Source organism: Echeneis naucrates, chromosome 10, assembly GCF_900963305.1.
Source record: "Echeneis naucrates chromosome 10, fEcheNa1.1, whole genome shotgun sequence".
Taxonomy (NCBI): Eukaryota; Metazoa; Chordata; class Actinopteri; order Carangiformes; family Echeneidae; genus Echeneis; species Echeneis naucrates.
Genome location: NC_042520.1, coordinates 13,700,494 through 13,722,173, shown reverse-complemented (window position 1 = coordinate 13,722,173; position 21,680 = coordinate 13,700,494). Strand labels below are relative to the sequence as shown.

Here is a 21,680-nt window from a genome sequence, read left to right as displayed (position 1 = left end):
TTAAAGAAGAGACAGAGTTGCTAGGTAACCATCAAACAAAGACAGAGGCTTCTGTTGTCTTCTCAGTTTAACCCGGTCTGAGACTGCATGTGTGTCATCTTGCCGATCTGTCTGGCTGCCTACTGGTATGTCTGTCTCTCATTTGGTAACATTTGTCTCACTCCCTCGTTATCTTGGCTGGCTGAGGTAAATGGCACTAACGGCAGTGCGTATGTGTATTTGTAAATGTTTGTTTGTCTGAGACGACTTGGACACTTCGTCGGGTCAGTTCACACTTGGCCTGAACCAACCCCGTTTCCTTGACAACTGTTGGCCAATTAGGAGCGGTTGACTTCCAGGTGACCCAGACACTGCAAGTCCCACTCTAATGAGACAGACACACACATATACACACACACACACACACACACACACACACACACACACACACACACACAATGTGGTGAGTGTTTAGTCCCGTCTTCTGATGCTGTGCACTGGGGGACAGATGTGCCACAGCTATTCATAACACCCGCCTATTCGATGAGAAGTGCTCCTTCATACATGCACGCATACACACACCCACACAGCTTCTTGTTAGCAACTGTACAGGCATGTCTCTCATTAAACTTGCTGGCTGAGCTCTGATATGCTAAAGGGCGGCATTACTGAGCACCCAGGCTATAGGTTTGCAGGTTAGCAACTTTGCCCTGCTGTGGGTGTGTCTGTGAGTGTGTGTGTGTGCTCCATAAAGTAGAAGAGTTTGGAAAGCTCGTCTACATTCAACAGAAATAGGAACATTTAAAAACTGAGATATGATCCAATATGCATCATTAAAATGAACCACACACACACGCACCTCCCTCGTCAGCAGTGACTATTCATATCCATTGTGATTAACAGTATGCAGCACCTCTGTAAAGGTCTCCATTAATAGGAGAAACAGACAGGTAGACAGACAGCTCACTCTAAATCGCCACTAAATCTCTCACCACAAAGGACAATTACCGGACAATGGCCTCCACTTGGCATTTGGCACACATCAACAGTGTTGCCACAAAGCCATTTTTATGTATTATGTTAATGTGCACTGATACCTTTATACAATCCAATTATGTTTTATCGTGCGCAAATGTGACTGTGCTCTCTGTACTTTGTAATACATTTAATTGTCCAGATTTGAGGTGTTTTCTTGTATTTAATATAACAAACTGTGCTACACTTCAGACTGTTACTCAAAAGTAACAAAATATTACAATAAAGAGCAGCTTTTCATCCAAACTAAAACAAACTAAATGTCATTTCCTGATTTGGCGCCACTGTTGGCTACATGTCAGCTCTTTCTAAGGCAGCAGACAGCACAACATTGACAAAAATCTAATGAAAAATGTTTCCTAATCCATCATCACTGTAGAAAGTTTGCTTATGCTTAGAAAATCAAAAGACTCATTCTATTTATTCCTTAAACTTTTTAAAGCAATCCAATCTTATAACGTTTATTAAAAAAAATTCATTTGTGCAAATTTTGCAAAGACTTTTTAGTCGTGTGTTTTCGCATGAACATTCGTATCTGCTGTGTTCGTAAAGTGTCACATGGTGATCAGAGAAAAGGAGACACGCACATGGGAAAGGAGTGGGAAGCAGAATTATCAATTCACACATTTACAGACACACACAGTCTTTGACATTCTTATTGAACTTTGCAGCAAGATTTAGTGGTTTTCTGTGGGAGTGCCTTGAAATGCCAGTGGTGTCTGCTGTTATTCAATACACGCACATAAACGCACACAATCTCCCAGCCCTCCTTGACCCTTAGCTCACTTCTGTCAGTCAAGGACACTCAGAGAGACAGAGCTAAAGGAGGGAGATGTGTTAATAATCACAAAATTAGTTCCGAGCACACAATAGATGAGGAGTGAAAATAAAAAATGAGAAACAATGCATTTATTTGAAATTTTAATGATAAGCCCCCTCACATGGACACACGAGTGCCTCATTTATCCTTTGGATTTTGCCCATGCTACGGTGTAACAGCTGCTTGAAGAAACGAGTGAGGATGGCCTCACACACCTTTTCAGGGGTGTTGAAAAATGCATACACAAAGGCAGAGATCAGACACACTCAATTCAGCCTGGAAGTAAAGAGAGAAGTAAGGTGGAGGAAATGACTGAGGAAAGAGAGGAGACACCATGACATAAAGGTGATGTTTTACAGTGTTGACACAGTGCCCCATTTTATTAAGTTTGTGTAAAGATGACTTATAAAAACCATGAAGACATGCCGATATAAATTTTATTACACCACTACAGTTAAATTAAGGAGAACAAGTATTCCTGTACTTAAGCAATTGCAATAAGTCAAAAACCTTTCCCAGAGCTTTTAGAGGTAACCTGTGGCAGATACAGATGATAAATTCCCCTTGTATGTCTTCTCATAAAACTGGTATCACTCATGTTATACTTAGAAGTATTAAGTATTTTTCTTTTATCATCATTCAAGATTTGTTGGCATAAATTACTGCAGTCAGTGAGGAGCAACAATGCAAAAGGGCTCAGTGTAGAGCAAATCAGGTCTGCTGAGCGACAGGAGGCAGAGAGGAGACGAGATAAAACAGAGACAAAGAGACAGGGAGAGAGCACGCACCCATCCTAAAATGAGCAAAGCAAACTTTCAAGAAGAAAGTTGCCTGGATGCCACGCGTGGGAGGCAGCCCTAATTTATTTATTTCTGTTTATCTGGCTGTCAGTTATTTATTCCGAATGTGCTGTTTAAAATACTCCTCCCTCCATCTCTCCATCTCTTCCCCACAGATTAGAGGGGGGTTGCGGCAGGGCTGCGTATTCCCTTCTCCTATATTGTCTAACAAATATCTAAAAAGGGAGGCAGAGAGCACAGTGGCTCTTGTTCTTTCTCAAGCACTGAGCTGAGACAAAGAGGTGCGGTAGGATTTACTGCTCTGTGCTTGCACCTGCTTAACAGGCGGAGATTGGTTCATTGCACAGTACGAGTATGCAATCCCAGCAAAAGCAAACAGGAGAATGCTGAAAAACTGATGTGCACACACTCAAACACACGGACGCACATGCACGCGTACGAAAGTGTGCAAACAGCACTCTCACTGAAGGTTTAATTTGCGAAGATTAAAGTCTGCAATGTGCTCAGTGTCACACCAACACCAGAACATGTACACACACATACATGCACCCAGGAAAACACCTGGGAGTGTACGTGCTTGGCAAAGTGTTGTTGTGGCCTGGAGCATACTGCCTGCTGTTTCTACATCTCTCTCGCTCCCTCTAACACATGCGCGTGCGCACACACACAAACACACACACACTGAATGATGACATGACACAAAGCCTGATGAAACGATACGCAGGAGCCCCTTCAGAGCACAGGGCTCATCTCACACACTCTCACACACCCTCACACAAATGAAATCTCAACATATTCACACACAGAAAAAAGGATCACCTGCGGCTGATTGCTGGATGAGAACTTGTAGGAAGGGAATTGAATCCTCATTCAGATAGTGTGTGAGTGTGTGTGTGTGTGTGTGTGTGTGTGTGTGTGTCTTTCTCTTTCTCTCTTTGACCTCTCTCTGACATGCTTTTAATAATTTTATCATTTTAACAGAATATCAAATGTCACTTTTGGGCCTGTGCATGAGGTGTGTACACTGACATGGACTCATTGCTATGAATCCACAAATGGGCCACAGCAACACTTACGATGTTCATGAGTGTGAGCAGGTACTTTTGAACGTGCTCCTTCCCGTGGAACTGAACCACTGAGTCGTCGACACCCAGCAGGACCTCGATGTTGTAGGCCCTGTCCAGGCTCTGTCTGCGTGTTCGCCTCGCTCGCGTGTGGTTGATACTCTGCTCCACACCGCGGTACAGTGACTCCAGGTCCATCAGACCACCAAGGTCAGCACCTACAGTAAAAAAAAAAAAAAAACAAAACAGAAACAAATACGTTTAAAACTCATGTGCTTGCATACATATATCAACATTGTGGGGATAAATAGAGGGAAAGGACCACTCCATTGTTTTCTATATGGAGTACATGCTTCTTCTTATTCTTATGTGTCAACAGCATCTAACTAAAAGCAAAAGAACTGTGTAAAAGTTGTGGGCCAGACAATGAAACAATAAGCTGAAACTCTCCGTAAAGCTTCACAAAACTGATGGGAGCAGCAGAGTCAGAGTTCATCACTACAGCAGCAGTCATGGATCTCAAATTAGACATCATCATCGTAGTGGACATTTGCTGAAGGTAGGTGATATTGTTCTACAATGTGCTGTTTCACTGTGCAGCAGTTTCTTGCTCAGTGAGTGTTTACAGTCTTTCAAAGCTGCTCAGCTAGTGTGTCTGCTTCTTGCTCGCATTTATACGGTGTTTAAAGTTACTTAAAAAAAAAAAAAAAATAGTGAGTAGTATAGTCACCATTTGCTTCTTTCAAAAAGTAACAGTAACTAATTGAGTTACAGCATTCTAAAAGTAACTAGCTACCAGTTTGGTTGCATTAATGGCAGCCCTGTGTGGCGGTCTGTCCTCATCTGAGATGCCAGCTGGGATTGGCTCCCGCCCCCCCCAGTGACCCTGACACATAAGAGGTTGAAAATTAAATGAAAGAATGAAATTCATTAAATGGGCACCAAATAGAATTAATTATTTACAGACATTATAATATCGGAACTTCCGGTTTTAAAACGCTTCCTCAACTTGCCTTCGCTGTGTGAGTCCTGGTCTTGTGGTTCATGTGTGTACACCTGCCCTGCCCTGCCTCTGATTAGCTTACAATGAAATTCATCACATCATCACTTATAATGCTCCCAAAAAAGAAAAAAACATGATTAAATTTTGCATCTCAGTCTGTGCAATAAGCTCAGCCATATTAGATTGCTGGTAACAGGAATGAAAGGTCCAAACCTTTGACTCGTACTGTCCGTATTTGGTCCCTTGCATGTTTCCGTCTGCGTGTCTGTGTTGCATTTGCTTTCCAGACAACAGTTACCAGACTTGAGCGTGTGTGTCGCTTGTAGCTAGTGGTAACGTTATGGCCATCCTTTGCAAATCCTCTCCTAATCAACAAAATATTTCTGCTCCCATCCGAATAAAAGCAGCAGATGGTACTTGCTAAACACATGGATATAACATAGGGGCTGACCGTCCTGCTCTTTTCTTGGCTCGCTGCATGTTGGAAAGAAAAGTAAAGTTAAAGTAAATTAATGAGGTTGTTCCATTGGAGAGTGTGCAACCTACAGTAGCATCGCGGAAGACCTCGCTGGTGTAGCCAGCACAGGTTGGACGGTGTGTGAGGACGTTGTGTTGTTTGGACTATTTCCTGGATAAACCGTAGATCCTGCTTCTAAATGACTATGTTAAATGTCTGATCCTGTTTCTTTTCCACTTTTTAAACCAGGCATGGAGTTGCAGTCAGTGAAGGTACAGATGATGAATTGTCCCATTTCTGAAGCCAAGGCCATCCTTTCATCGTCATCCCTCTTTCTCATCCTCCGGGTATGTAGACACAAGCACAACCTCACTTGTATGGAAGCAATTGGAAGGCCGAGTCATGCAGTTTTGAACATGTGGTCTCAGTGGATTCTACAAAGCTCTGTACTCCCTGACTCAAGCCAAGGTCTCCCACAGCCAGGGATGATACACAACACAGTTCAGGGAGCAGTGCGTGCATGCAGGCGCTTGTGTGTGAGCACCGTGCGAAAAAACATTTCCAACTGAGCTATAAATCACTGCTCCAACAGGAGATTTAATTTAGTTGAAGCTTGGGTGCAGGGCCAGCTAACTGTAATAGATATGCTCTTTTGACTGCAAAGCCGCCCTCGGAGTTACTGGATGATGTGTTGACTCAACATGTGGCACGAGGGGACGCGGGGAGCTCTGCTGTTTTGACACTTAAAATTCGAGCAATGTTGAGCGGAGGCAGAGGAACAAGATGGAACGGGAGGAAAATACAGGGACGACAAATGTAGAGAAAGAGAGATCTGCCACCTTGTCTCCCAATCAGCAAGGGGCATCCTGTATTCCCACTCCCTCTTGTGCAATGTTTCCAAGGCAACAGGCTCATGGGTAAAACAACGACCGCCCGGCTAATATTGGCTCCTGAGTCGCTAGCAGAATAAATCTGGAAATCTGAATGTGATCCCATATCTGGCTACATTCCTGTGAGTGACAACAGAATACCCATGGAAAGGGGTTGGGGGGGGGCAAAGGTAGAGACTAATACAGAGAAAGACAACAGACTACACGAGGAGGTTTTGGGGGTTTTTGCAGCACGTACTTTCGTTAGGTTTCACAGCTTGTCACACAGATGCGCACAATATTTGAACTCCAATTTGAAGAAATTCCTCCTCTTGTTAGTTTTGGAAGCTTGCTACAAGGCTGTATGCTTCACAACAACCCTTGGCTTTTCCTAGCTGCCTTCTAACGAGCCTAATGTCATAACCACACCATCTGCTTTTAATGGCAGGTCCGGATATTTTTACCTTTTGCTTATGTAATACTGAGACAAAACAGAAAACAAACACTGTTGGTGCTCTCACTTTTAACTGCACCTTTTGCAAAATTGCACTGCCTTGAAGACTGCAAAGGAAACAATGCTTTACACCAGGCCACAGCTGTACAGTAAATGGAGGCAATGAGGTGGCAATAACTCCAAGTGACACAAACAGAGTCGGAAACAACTGAATCAAACCAAAGGTCAGGGAATTGCTTGACCAGGTGATGAGCTCCACCAATTTGAACCCTTCCATCTCATTGTGACTCTTTCCTTGTTTGCACTTGCTTACACTGTTTTTTTTTTTCCTCTCTCTTCAGCTGTTTGGAGAATGTTTTTCATGGAAAACTGTGAGGAATGAGGTGCAAGAGTGATTGAAGGAAGGGGTGAGGGAGATAAGTGGTAGAGTTGATTGGTGTGATAGATGAAAGCAAGAAAGTAGGAGAGACCAGATAGACCTTGGGTGTTGTGAACTAACTAACCCTTCTGCTTCAAGCTCCTGCCGGGATGGAGAAGATCATTCTCGTGCAGAGCATCTGAGTTTGTGTGAGTGGCTGCGGGGCGAAGCTTCAACGTGCACTGCAGTGTCTCTGCACTAGTAAACCTCGCTTGTGTGACCAAACTGTTATCACTGTCAACCTGCAGAAAAGCGAGTGATCATGACAATGTTCGCTTTTACTTTCACCATGTAGAGGATACACACACACACACACACACAACACTAAACACTCCATGCAGCCTCCTCACACACGCCACTCTCACTCCCCCTGTATTCTCATTCAGGTGGGGTGTAGAGCGTGGCCTTATTAGGAGACAAAGGTTCTTTGTCTTTCAACCTTTGCAAAATGTCAAGAATGTCTGGTTAGCCGCTGAATATGTGGCAGGGGAAGAGAGGGGTCGAGAGTGTGAGGGGAGACTACAAGCCACAACAAGAGAGAGAGAATGGTAATGATAATTCAGGTCAAGCCACATGTTACTACAGAGCAGCAGTCTTTGGTTTGGGGGGACTGTTTGTCAGGTGTGAAACATTGCTCTGCCGTGCATTCAGGAGCTCAGCTGTACAATGGCCTGATGAGGGTCAGTCTGACCAGAACATGAGTGTGAGAGTGGATAATATCATGTGTTATGTGTGGCTCATTCAACGTGGCATAAAGAGCAAAGAGCAACACAGAGCAACATGAGCGGTCGTGTACACATCGAAGATTCAGAAAATACAATATTTACATTTAAAGTTAATACAATACTGTGTATAACCCACTGACTTGTAAATACACACCAGTGCACATTTCTTCAACAGAACTTGAACAGCAACACCCAAGCTCTACTAGCGTCATCATCAAGGGCAGCTGGGGACCGATGACTGAGAATGATCCTGATTGATTCCTGTTCAGGTGACAGAAAAACCTCAACCTGAAGTTCTTGTCTTATGTTTGTACGTCCCAAAACTCCCTTCTGAAGCCAAACCAACAATTCAACAACACCACCTCCTTCACACCATTATTGATCAGCTGCACTGAAGGTGAAAGTGGAGCCGAGGTTTTCGCTCAAATTCTTTGTTCCATAACCATGTCTGCCACATTTTGTCCATACAAATAAATGTTCCAGCCTGAGTTCCTTTTGGAGGAAACTGTATAAGAGCTGTTATTCCCATGTGTTCCCATGAGACCACGCTCCGGGACTGCTGGCTTCTTAAGGCCTTTGCCCACACCGTTTATGGTATTGTTTGTGCTAACTTGCTTGTTCTAACTTGTGTGCACTTTTAGGGCTGCTAAGAATATGTGACAGAATTTCACTACCGTGTATTTATTTGAAATGAGACCTGGTTTTAGGGAACGTTGATTTATGATTGGCATTTGATTGATATTTTCTGCATGAATTTCTGATGCACGAAGTTCCTTGTTATGTAATGGAAATATAAACATATTAATAACTTGGATACTCTGGTGACTTTCAGGGCGTCTGCCCACACACGTCTTCCCTCAGACTCTTCCTTTTTAATCAGTTTTGATTAAAGTCTTTAGTGCTCCAATGCATTTTGGTATTTTTCCTAACACAGGGGCCGTGTTGTCAGCGGCAGCAGGTAGGAGAGGAGATGATGAACTCATTAGTGTTTACCTGAGCTCAAGGCTGTCTGTGCGCAGTTAACACACACACACGTGAAATAATTTACTTACAGACACGTTTTGGTCTCATAGCTCAGGGCACCGACATTTTGTCTCCCCAGTGACAGCTTTATGGGTTTTCAGGGTGATGAGTGGCTCGGACAGAGGATTGTTAATGCCGCTGTTAGCATCTGGGCAGGTAGTAACAGGCCACGCTGTCCCACACGATGTTCCCATACTGAATGCTCATCATTTCCAAGCTGATATATGACAGCTGTAAAAGCTACAGAGTGAGGGACAACTGAGTTTCCCATGATCATGCTGCTGTTAATTATTTAGGTTGGCAGCAATTTTATTTTACATGGACAGCTCCCTAAAGACCATAATAATTATTCATATTCATCTAGCACTTAACTTTGCCCATTTACTAATAATCTCATTATGTTAAGGCTTTTTCAATTTAACAGTGATTTCTATAATGCTGATATATTGTGGCTGAGCTTTGGCAGTGAGTTTGTACAAAGATCCATCATATTTAGGCTGATGCATTACAGTATATCTACATATCTGTGCTCCCTGAAGAGGAGCATAAGACCATTTTTAATATTGCATGAAGCAGCCTATATAATCAGCAAGCAAGAGGGCCACCTGTCCTCAGCGCTGCTCGGTGTGTCTGGGTGGATTTCTGGTGGTTCAGGAGACAAGGCAACCTTTAGCTCTCCCCTCTTACATAATTGTCTGTCTGTCAGAGGCACAGAGGGCTGCTGGCTGCCCGGGAGGCCATGCGGTGCACACCGATTCCCCCAGTGTCCTGCTGTATACCAGTTTCATTAGCTGAGCTGAGCCAATGATGACTTTCTCTATAAAGTCTGTAATGTATGCAAATTTACCTACAGATTCATAATGCAAAGGTGTCAAATGAAATTAGCTCTATCAAGGCTTCAAACTGACAAAATTCACACCCATGATCACATATTCTGTCAACAAGGAGCCTGAAATAGGAGACAATATTTCTTAGAAGTTATGAGGAGCCTAGTATTTCCTTTTGTATCATCAATAATTTCAGCAACACTGAAACTTATCTCAAGACACAGTAATCCAATCTTTGCCATTCACAGAGGCAATATTGTCGGCAAAGATCAATCATGTCCCCAAACTCGCTTGCCCTCCACTCTGTGTTGGATCAGAGCTCGATGTCAACTGGAAAGCCTTTGTGTCCAATAAGACAGCAAAGCTAGGCTCATATAGGGCTTACTGCAGGTCTCCTCCAGTCTGAAACAGACCTGTCTGAATGATTTTCTGCCCGTCTCTCCCTCTGTCTGTCCGTATCAGCCACAGACAGCCAGACATCCATAAAGGTCTCTTATGAAATCGAAAAGTAGGAAAACATCCCCAGCTGTGAAAGGGGGGCAAAGAAAAACACATTACAGACGACGGTATTTACAGACATAACAAATTCATCTACATCTCTTATTACTGTCCGATCACACTCCACTGTCTATATGCATACCTTAAGAAAACTCGACCAGATACAGATCAATCTCTCTGGGAAATGTTTTATGCATTGAGAAGATGATAAAGCAAGAGAGGCTGACATCAAGGAGCAAGGTCCAGCTTACAGAGGAGTTATAAATCTCAACAGACAGCCTCCTGCTGGCTTGAAGGGTTTGTGGCCCCCTTGGCACCTCTCTCCCCAACTGCAACACTTCTGCCCTTCACCTCTCTATTTCTGCCATCTCATCCTCTCCTCTAATATATTAACCCTATCTCGTAAAAATTCTATTCACATACAACTACTTTTTTTAAATATATTTTTGGTGTAAACCTAATTCTGTCTGAATTTTTTTTTTTATCTGCATTAAGAGGAAATGTCCTTGTTTACTTTTTTCCTAAAAATACTTTCCACAGCTGAAGCAGGATGAATGTTGTGCTTAGAAATAAAACAGAACAAACATAAAACATAAAAAAAGGTTTGTGGTATTCTATCAACAAGATATCAAAAATACCTGATAATAAGATTCATTTAATACATTTTCATTGCCTCATGTGGAAATCATGGCGGCTAGTTGTCCTCTGGTTCAATGTCCAGCACTTTATATGTATAACAGGCTTGTGTATGTTTATATTCTGCTATCTTTCCACTGTCTGACTCTTGCACTAAAACGTTTACTAGAAGTACAATGTGTTACCAATTCTGTGAGACAGACTAAAAATGTACTTGTCCCTCCCGGAAATGTTAATTGTTTTGAGAACATGGATATAAGACATGACAAATTCAGCTAATGTGATAACTTTAGTTTCTGGTTTTAGTTTCTCCCATCATCCCTGCTCTCATCCTCACTTCGCCTTCCTCACGCAGGGCCCAAGGCGCTGTCCTATCCTGTCGTGTCCTGTCCTCTCCTGTAAAGTACTCAAAGAGCAGCCAATGCAAACCACCTGAGACATCCAGCTCCACAGTTATTATGACAGGCCGGCCAGCCAAACATCTGTCAACCTGAGCACCGAAGGGATGGAGGTAGAGAGATTAAAGAAGAAGGAGAAACACACGTGAGGCAAAAGACAGTTTATAAAAGCAGTGAGGTGAGAAAAGGGAGTTTAAATAATGATAAGATGGACTTGGGTTGCAATCTGATTTAGGTTTTTAGAGAAAATGTTAGTCATCTTTATAAAATAGGTTTTGAATATACACAATAGGCTTTGGTTACGACAGCCGGTATCTCAAGCCAAGCTTGTTGAATTAAACCACTGAATTGTTTTCTCAGAATTTTCTTCCAAATTTCACATTTTATTTTCCCATAAAGTGATTCCTGACTTATTAAATGCTGGCGGTGTCCAGTTATTACTTTATCAACATTTAGGTAGACATTTTCCATTACATGTTTTTACAGTCTGAAATGTAAATTAGAATATTGTGGTTTAAGGCCACCTGTGGACGTCAGGACAAAATATGGAAGACCAAGATATCTTTCAGATGACACTTCATAGATGCTGGTCAGAAAGTCAAAGCAAAATCCACAACAGACTAAAAGTGAGTTTAAGCAAAGTTTAGCTGTCACAGGAAGTGTTTGCTCTGTTCCATTGAGCACTGTTAATCCACACAGGGTCTATATGGAAGAGTCATTATATGAAAATTTTACCTGTGATGTCATCACAAGTGTGAGCCAAAGTCATTCTGGGAACTAGAGCTCTAGACAAATTAAGTTAAAACCTGCAACAAATTTAGTGGTGGATGAATTCCATAGATCGAGGGAATCACGCATTCCAGCAAATATAGATGTGAATGTCCTGCAGAAAATGAAATGAAAGAAGAAAATGAAAGGGACAAGATGTTGGTTTCCCCTCAGACCTCAAAATCTATCTAACAAACAGAAGTTGAAGGCCATCACAGTCATCTGACCTGAGCATCACTGAAGACCTGTTGTACAATTCAAACAGCCAATCTTGGCATATAAAACGATCTGCAAAAGAAATGGGTGAAAATCTCAAATTAAAGGATGGAAAGAGTTTTTGATGCTACTAAAAGCTTTTGCAAGATGCAAAATCTACTGAATCAACAGTACTGTTTCTTTTTTTTTTTTTAAAGAAAAGTTAGAAGTAAACATTCGAAAAAGGGTTCATTTTCATTTACAAGTATGCTGTAACAATGGTTGTTTTTGTGCCACTCCAGGTCACAGATGCACGCAGTTTTACCAGAGTTGGCCAATTGTTAGCTCACAACTGTATCTCTTTAATATTTTCCTTTAAAATGTTCATTTTGCACTCCTACATTAAAGGACAGTATTTTCATCTCATTAATTCGCACATTTTGGGAGTTTGCAAAGTCAGCTGGTTTGTAAAAAAAAAAAAAAAAAAATCTATAACAGGCAACTGAAAATCAAACAGACTATTAACACCCTATAAACAGGACTCATGCCATGTTAAAATACATTCAGGCAAAGCGTAATTGAGAGTGCCTTGGTGTTAAAGCTTCTGCCAACTGCCAACCTACAGTGAAACAGAACTGTCAAAAAAGGTGTGTCTACAGTTACAGTTGATGCAGTAAGCCAACTATTCTAGCTGCTGTATAGCCGCTCCTTCTCTCTGAGCTCATCAGTTTACAACTCTTTTTTCACCGATTGCCAGTTTACACATTATCTGAATGTCTAGAGGAAAAGGCCATCTGAATGATTTGATCGGACTGCCACAGGTGCACCAGGAAACAGCTCTCCCAAAGGCAAAGCAGGTGGAGACAACCGCATTAAACCAACAGCCCACCTCAGCGAATGGCCTCCATAAAGAAAAAAGGACCAAAGCAGTTACAGGTGTCTCAGCCTGTAGGCCTGCTGACTGATGACCACCTCCTTCAAGTATGCTTCACGCTTTACATTCATCTCCTCTCCTGCCTCTTTTTTCGCTTCCTCTTTTATTCATTAAATGTACCTTTGAAAGTGCTTTGGAGAGAGAAGATATGGATTATGCGTGGGGGAGAGAAAAAGAAAGTCTATCTAAAGGTGTGAGACAATATGTATGCAAATGCTTGCTCCAAGCAGCTATATAGCAGAGCATGCCTGCCACAGGGAGGCAGGATGGGAATTTATCATCCAATATCACCTCATCGTGAATGATAATGATAAACTCATAAGTCAGGCTGTAATGTAGTTATACACCATTTCTAACCCAGCTACCTAAACAGAGCTGGAAATCAGGGGAGATTATATTGTTTAGGATTTAAAGAATTAAGCCATGCAGTTCCTGAAGACACTGAAGGCTTGGACACAGGGAGGTGAAGAAAAAAATATAAGGTTTTTGGCATTTTAAAGCTGGCATGCTCTTAACACCACAAAATATTACTGCCTAGTTGGCCCACAAATGCACAGACGGAGTTCTTTTCAATAGCACGGTGCTGGAGCCAGACGGGAGAGATTTAATAAGGCACTACAGTGTATCGGTGTTACTAAATTGGCGGTGTTTCATAACAAAGTCTTTTAGAGCAGTTATCAATTAGAAACAATTAAAAGAGCCATTCATCATTCTTACAAAGCCGGCTGTGTACAGAGAGCAGCGCTGACAGAGAAGCTGTGAGAATGTAATCAGAACCATAATCAGGGAGCGCTCCTCGGCACAGACAAACACACACTATGTGGATCACACCTCCACCGGACTATCAAACAAACACAAAGCCAGAGAAGCTGCATCTGTGAACTGGTAGAGAGGAGTTAAAGTCAAAACGTGAGCAAACTTCAAAACATGCTTGTCTATGATGCTTGGCTATCATCAGTGCAATATATGCTTGAAAGGTTGGTGTGTTTGTGAACATTTAGCTAATTGACACACAGCTTTCGTCTTTCCTGGAAAACCCTCGCCAAAGGCTTCATATATCAATGGTCGGACTATCACTGCATTATTGGTAACCCATGCAGATAGGATCTTAATGCAAAGATGCACTAGGGGAAAGAAGACCTTATCCTGTACACAGTCTTTTCTGCACATCCAACTTCCCAAGCTCTTGGTGTCCCAGAGGCAATTCTGATGGCACAGGGTGAGGCTGCAGCGCCGCAGCCTCCCAGGCATATGGCTAATCAATGTAGTCTCTTCTGTGCAGAGGTAACTCTATACTCGAGCAGGGAGGATATGGGAGATACCAGTGTGGCCTCCCCTGCCTCTCTATCTGTAATGAAGCTCCCAGGTAAACAAATCACTGTACACACAGGCAAATGGTCAATTAAAAGAACGTCCACTGTGACTTTTTTCTGGACTTAGGACAAAGTTTTTAAACTCAGCAACAGATCACATTTTCCTCTCTGTGCATCTAAATATTAGGGTGTAAAACTAAACATGCTGATTCATTTGTTTAGAAAGTTCGTTTGATTTGATAATTCCTTTTCTTTCTGCGCAAGCCAACATTTTCAATATGGCTCAAGATACATTGTGGTGTGCTGGACTGGAATAACTCTTCATTCTCTGTAGTCATCCCTGAAGTCAACCACGTGCAACGATAATGTTAGACTTCCAAGGCTTGGATGAGAACCAACGTCTCCAAGATCGTTCATTGGTACAAAGTGTGAGGTCTGAAATAATCTAGCTCTCTGAGGTCAAAGAAAAACCGAAAACAAAACTCCGGGGAAGTTCTGTGAAGTAACTATGACACCTTTTGAATTTGCTGCAGCTCTTACTACTGCTGTTCTCCCAACAGCCCCTGAGGCCTATGTGTGCCTTTGCATTTAGAGCTATTCACCACTCTAAACAGATGGGGGGGTGACATTTCGCAGAAGCAAAGCTGCAAATTCTAATATCCAAAGGCTTCAACTTAACCATATGCAGTACATGCAATGTTTTTATTCAGCTACGCATTACACATATGAGAACATTTTCGAAAAAACATTAAATAGCATATTTCAACTTTTAAAAGCATAATTTGATGTTAGTAAACACCTCTCCCCTTACACCAGTCAGTACAATCCAGGTGACTGTGCAAAGGACAGACAGCTGCTGCCAATCCAAGCTCAGCTGTGGGAGATGAAATGCTGAAGTTGTATCTAAAACCTGTAGCTGTTCTTTTCTAAATTACCTGCTTTATGTTCGGACAAATCTCCTATTTAAGCTAATCCTACTCATGGCAGTAATCGCCTCTGCATTATAGGATTCACTCTTAACTAATTACCTTTAAATAAATATGTTAACAATGACTCAATCAGAAACAAACTTGGCATTAACTGAGGACAACTGTTGGCAGTCGTACAGACAAGCAGCTCAGGGGGGCGAATTAGGCTCCTCCATGTCCTCCAGCTAGATTTAATAAAGAGGGGTTATTATGGAGGAATATTTTCCCTGCTCTCCCAATCTAGGAACTGGCAGTAAGAACAGCCTCATTCTCTTTGCAGTGCAGAGCAAGTAATACCCACTAATCCAGACATGGAAGAAGGGTGAGGGGACGAGAGAGGGGAAGAGAGACAGAAAGAAAGAATGAGAGGGAGCGGGTCTGTCAGAATGTCATTATTTACAGCTTTAATGCAAAGTCCACTCTTCAACCATTCACGCCTCACCCTTAGACCCCGTCATGCTGGGCTTTGGGTGGGAAAAGAAGTGTGTACGCGTTTGTGCGTGCGTGTGTCCATGTATGTGTATTATACTGTATCACTAGTGCACGCCCAGAGTGCTGAACGAGACTCAGACCAAAGAGTCACGCTTCTCAAAAGCGTTCATTTGAAAAGGTTCACACTGACAGTGTGGACAAGTGCACATGCACACACACACACACACACCTCCAGGAAGCTCCTAAGACCATCCTATCCGGTGTGATGCAATGAGATATCTGCTGTTTCGCATCCGAGCCTCTTCTTCCTCCACAGAACAGAAACAAATTGCAGAGAGGAGAGGACAGAAGCGGGGAAAGGAAATAAAAGGAAAGGTAAGGAAAAAAAACAAAAAAAAAACAAAACCCAAAACGAAAACACATTCCCATGTTTCGGTCTTCCTCCCCCTCCCCTGTTTAAGGAAGTAATGTGTCTCCATCGCTGTCTATCATATTGTAATGGAGTAGGTCTCACCGCGCTGCCTGAGGAAATTGCCTCATAGTCCCTCTGACCCTCTTCTATATGTGGACACGCACACACAAAAAAAGACCTCACACATACACGCACACACTCATGCGGTGGCCTCAGTGACACTGCTTAAATATTAATGACCTGATTCTCCCTCATTAATAATAGCTGCGGCGCTGATTACTCCGTGAATACCACTGTGTGCATGTGCCAGTATGGAAGTGCTGCCTACTCACCTAGCATTTGTTCTGTCTGTCACTGGCATATTACGCCGTGAATCACTCAATCACCACACGAAGGTAAATGCAATAATATTAAATGACATAATAGCAAGAATGGTTAAAGGTGAACATATGGTGATAAATCCATTGTTGGCTTGTGTCAGTGTGTGTTTGAGAGAGTTAAAAACAAATAGGGATGAGGGTGTATGGATAATACAAATGCATCGCGCTACAAATCTACAGCAACACTCACATGACACAAGCAGATATCAGTATCCATCGGGTTGTAATGGAGAACTTTGCCTCACCCAGCTGAGGATGGCAATAAGCTACCGTAGCCAACCATGGCAAGGAGAGAAAGGGAGACGGCATGTAGACATTTAGGCATGATATAATGAGTTATGTTTCCTTTAGTAACAACAAGTCTGCAAGTCACACTTCTGCATTAAGTGTAAATTGAAAGAAATATGAAAAAAGCATGTTCTCATTGCTTGAGATGCATCAGTAATAAAGATATCACCACCATTGCGTTATCTGATTAGTGTTAAAATTTTCCATTACGCTGAAGTTTCGATTACTTTGTCTTTTTATAACTCGTATGTTGGTGTGTGCGTGTACTTATATGGCCAATGACCCTATGAAATTCCCACTTCCCTGATGAATTGCAAGTAACTACTTTGAGACAGGGAAGGAGAGAGAAAGAGTGAAAGAAATAACTTTGGAGGAAAAAGAAAGAGAAGGTAATCAGTGTTTCCAAAGATCGTAATGCGGTTACAGCAGCTGAATCTGCTGAAAAATTGAAAAGAAGCGCCATTTCCCCATTTCTATCACTCACTCCCACACATGCAGGACCAGCTCTGTCATCCATTCAACACATTCTTCATAATGCTGCCTTTTTCGATCCACCATGTTCTCTCTGGTCACCTGACTGCCACGGTTTTCCCACCCAGCCGTTCCCCAGCCCTCAGGCAGAGACAAGTCAGTGTCACCCACTCATCCCAGATCTCTCCAGCAGCGGCTTGCATTCTTTGGCCATGACTGATGGAAATCATCTTATTAGCTCTCTGCCAAAGTCTGCCCTGCACTCCTGGGACACTCCGGCTGCCCCGATTTTAATTGGCCAACTGTTAATATTTCTTTCGTTTAAATTCAGCACATCACCTTTCTCTTTTGCTGGGTATGACCCCCTGGCTAACTTCTCTGTGTGTCAGAGTGGGAATACAGATGAAGAGGACATTATTTCATTGTTACATACCACAATATTGCTTTGGACTTGGTCAACAATGAGTAACAATTTGAATGTATTTGCTAACATGGAAGAAGCAAAATATTACGTGGCAGGAATTTTATGATCAAGTCATCACTTGCATGCTTCAGACATAGTAAAACATGTTATTTATCTGTGAAGAAGTAAATCTCAATATTTTCTGGGCCTTTAACCTGATTTTATGGCTCATAAATTCTCTTGACATAATTATAATGTTGTAAAAATACCATGTGGATCTGAGAACGACAGACGTTTTTGAGTGATTCATGCACAGGGGCTCCTGATTGACTTTTATTTCCGACAAGTCTCTTTAGTCCAAATGAAGCACAAAACTGATGATTCAGAGATATTCAACAAACACAAGGGCAGGTTGAACTCAAACTTTATAACTTTATATGCGTATTAACTGTAAACTAGCAATAAAAATCCAGGTGGAACCTTTGCTCACTCAGAAGCACACACACCTGGCAGCCCTGGGGCTACCTCCAGGACAGAGACGGCGATGGAGTAAGTTAGGGAGGGTGAATTAAAAGATAACACTAAGAGAAAAGACATGACAAATAGTTTTAAATAAACAATTCATTAGGTACATATAGACATTTTGTGATGCCATCACAATGTCATACTGTCGGTTTGTTGGCTTTGTGGTTTATTCAGTGAGTGACAGATTTCATCATGTTCTCATCTAACAGTCGGGTACTACATCTGTAAAGATCCACGAACACCCCTACTCTACATTTTTGGTGCAAAGTGATGAAAATGTTTTTCTTCATTGTTGAAATGTCCAGCACAACAAAAACTGCAGGAAGTAAAATATGACCAAGTACTTTTTATCTAAAAGCGTGTCAGCTGCATTACTAGCCTTTTCTTCCTGAGGTGGTGAGGACAAGGTGAGCTCTGCTCTGTAAAGCAAAGCTATGAAAATGCCATTAAATAGCTTCAAGTGACATCACTTGAGTTGACATCATCTGTGACTGAAAAACTGAAATATGTGAAATACTCTTTTACAACACGATCGCGTCAGCAGGTTGTCAGAAATGATGTCATAGCAGTGGTCTAGGCTCGGACTGTGAGAAACAAGTTTCCACCCTCAAGTGAAAAATGCACATGGCTCTATTGTAAAGTTACAATGACAGATGCACTGCAGGAATGTCCACTCCTGGGGGATATTTGAAGGAATTTCAGGCAGCTCTGATTCAATGGAAATGCAGATACGATTGGGGTTTTTACCGCCCAGTACAAAAAGCACACAGATACCTTCTCTTTCATAAGCATTTACATGTATCATGCATCTTTCTGTGTAACCGTATCCTTGTGAGAGCTAATACGAGATTAGAGTGGAGAGAGGGAAAGCTCGCTGAAATGTAAATCCCATGATCCAGTGTTTATTCATCATCTCACTCTGAATTTAAAATCAATATTGCTCTCCATATGTTAGCACAACAGTATACTTCACATCCTCAAGTTGAACACAGCCGCCGTACTCTTATTTAGTTGTGTTTTTGCTGCCTTTGATTAAAAGCAAAACTAACATTTGCTTTGCAGCTCCATAGCAGCCTGGGCGTGAGCCCCCTAAACCTGGCAGTTTGACACAGTTAGGCACACAGGACCAAAAAGGCAAACACAGCTGTTATGAGTTGCAGCCCTTTGGGGAGATAGAAGAAAGAGGAGAGCTTGGAAATAGTCAGCGATCAATCTGCAAATAGTGTCTGCTTTCCACATTGCAGGAAAGTTCAGCGTTTGGAGGAAGCTGTGAATTTAGCACATTATTTGTAGTCTGTAATAGACGCTAGAGTGATGATACTGAAACCTGACATTACACTAGACTTTATTTAGCAGCCGTAAAAGTGAAAGTTGGTGCGAGGAGGAATGTAAGCACAGGTATCATGGTAATGTGACAGCCTCAGCATCTCGGAGTGCTCACACATGTGCGTCTGTGAATCACGGCTGCTCCCGCGGCCTTTAACACCCAGTCATCTGTCATCCATTGGCTCAGCTCTGCACTGCTGCCATCTCAATCGCCTGACATAACATTGCACACACGCATAATACTCACTTCCTCCGTCTCTCTGCTTCTCCCGCAGACACACACACACAAATACGCACAGTATTTTGACAATGTGCCACCGGCACCAAGTGTGAGTGGCACAGAAACACACACAGTGTCCCCACAGCGTTCCCTGATTAACGAGATGGTTTGTTCTCTTCCTCAGGCGTGGACCAATCAGGCACGAGGACACAAATCTCCCCCCGCTGGTCATGCTGAAGGCCACCAGCCACTATTTATTGGCAATCTCAGCCCTAACTACCCAGACAGAGACAGCAACACACTTGCCACAGGCAGACACCACCACCACGTCTGTCTTGGTGTGTGTTTTTCATGTGCTCCTGGTAAATTTATCTAGAGGAAATAAATATGCCTGCTAGTATCATGAAGTAACAGTTTGAAAGAACACTAAACAAACACAAGAAGAAATACGCAGGGATCTCCCCATTTTTAGACTGTGTGGGCGTGTCAGTGCAGTGGAAGCGTTGAAGCCACCGAGCCATCAAAGCAGATTAGAACTTCTCCACTTAAAAACACAATATCTTCATATCTCAACAGAATTATTCCTTCTTTTTTTTTTTTTTTTACCTCTCTGGACTTAATTATCAGGATTTAGCAGGAATGGTGCTGTAGCAGCTCAGCTAAACATTAGTAATTGCGGTGTTTATCTGCTTTCGGAGTAAAAATAACCCACAGAGGAAGGTTGTGACATCGTGACTACTTTCACCAAAGCAACGTTCCCGTTCACTGAAAACTGCCAACAGCTTTTCATGGCAGACTCAGTTGTTTTTTTTTTTGTTTTGTTTTGTTTTGCTTTTATTTTTTTGGTACAATTTTTCTGGAAGACCTCCATGACATCTTTGTTGGTGAAACCTTTGACAGCGTTCCTAGATGTTATTTTGTTTACATTTGGATCTGTTTTTCAATAGCTTTGACTACACATCATTAGCTAAATTACCCAAAGTCCTGGCATGAACTTCAGTGTCAGAGGTTTGAGCTGGAGTCATCAAGGGTTAAATGTGAAGGCACTTTACTTCTTACTTCCTCATTTATCTTCCCTTATCTGCCCCCTGCTAATTCTTTACTCACTAGCCCCTCACTACTATCTTGTTTATCTCCCTCAAGAGAAACCTCTGATATCTGTGTCGACTTATTCCTGGTTCCTGTCCACATTCAACAAACAGCATATGTAAGGCACAGACGGAGGAAACATTTGAGGTATGCTTATTAATCCCACTTAACATTCTTACTAAAGAAGGAGATGAATTATGACCTACAAGTGGAGCTAGGAAAAAGTCAGCAGCATGTACTACACGTCTGTGTTATTGACACCAAACAGGAATTCAAATGCAGGAAGATGTTGTGGGAGGAAATGTGGAAGAAGAGGAGCCAGAACTGAACTTGGCCTACATTCGTTACTGTAGCGTATGTGAGTCATGCGTCGCATAGTCAGGCACTTTGTGATCACACAACCTGGCTCAAAGTCACTCCATCAGGGAAGCCAGAGGTGAGTCATGGGCCTCTATTACAAAAAAAAAAACATTCACTCACACCCAAAGACATTCTGACTGTAAATACACTTTTTAATGCCCTTTTATTTAAATCTAGATTTTGGTGACATTTACCTGCTCAATTCTACCGCAAGGGGTGTTAGAAACTGGATACGATTCCTTGTGCAGTAAAGTAACTTTTTTTCAGTCCAGTGTTGGTCAATAATTAGAGAGCTTGGAAGCAGGGATAGAGTAAAGGAAGTAAGGAAGGGGCCAGAGGAAAAGAAGGGCATGTACTAGCACTTCAGGTATAAGAAGGCAAGGCTGAGGAGTAGAGGTCAAAAGGATAAATCAAAGGGGAGAGAGAGGAGGAGTCAAGCTGTTGTGCATGAGCAGAGTAAGATTAAAGACAAAAAAACACACACACACACACACACATTTTGATGATCACAAGCCAGTTCATCAGCATGACTGGGAACTCTTTCAGAAACCTCCCAGAGTTGCGATGGGAGGGCTGGAGAGAGAGAAGGA

The 21,680-nt window shown here is 42.3% G+C and overlaps 1 protein-coding gene across 5 annotated transcripts in view; it reads right to left on the bottom strand.

The window, feature by feature from the left end:
- Positions 1-21,680, bottom strand: part of LOC115049921 (A disintegrin and metalloproteinase with thrombospondin motifs 2) — a 102,904-nt gene that overhangs the window by 23,298 nt on the left and 57,926 nt on the right. For 4 of the 5 annotated variants that reach the window (XM_029512543.1, XM_029512546.1, XM_029512545.1 and 1 more), the window contains exon 4: positions 3,711-3,916. In XM_029512543.1, the coding sequence (XP_029368403.1) occupies positions 3,711-3,916 (206 nt within the window). Of the gene's footprint in view, positions 1-3,710; positions 3,917-9,252; positions 9,268-21,680 lie in introns of all 5 variants that reach the window. The other variant, XM_029512548.1, reaches the window with a different exon arrangement.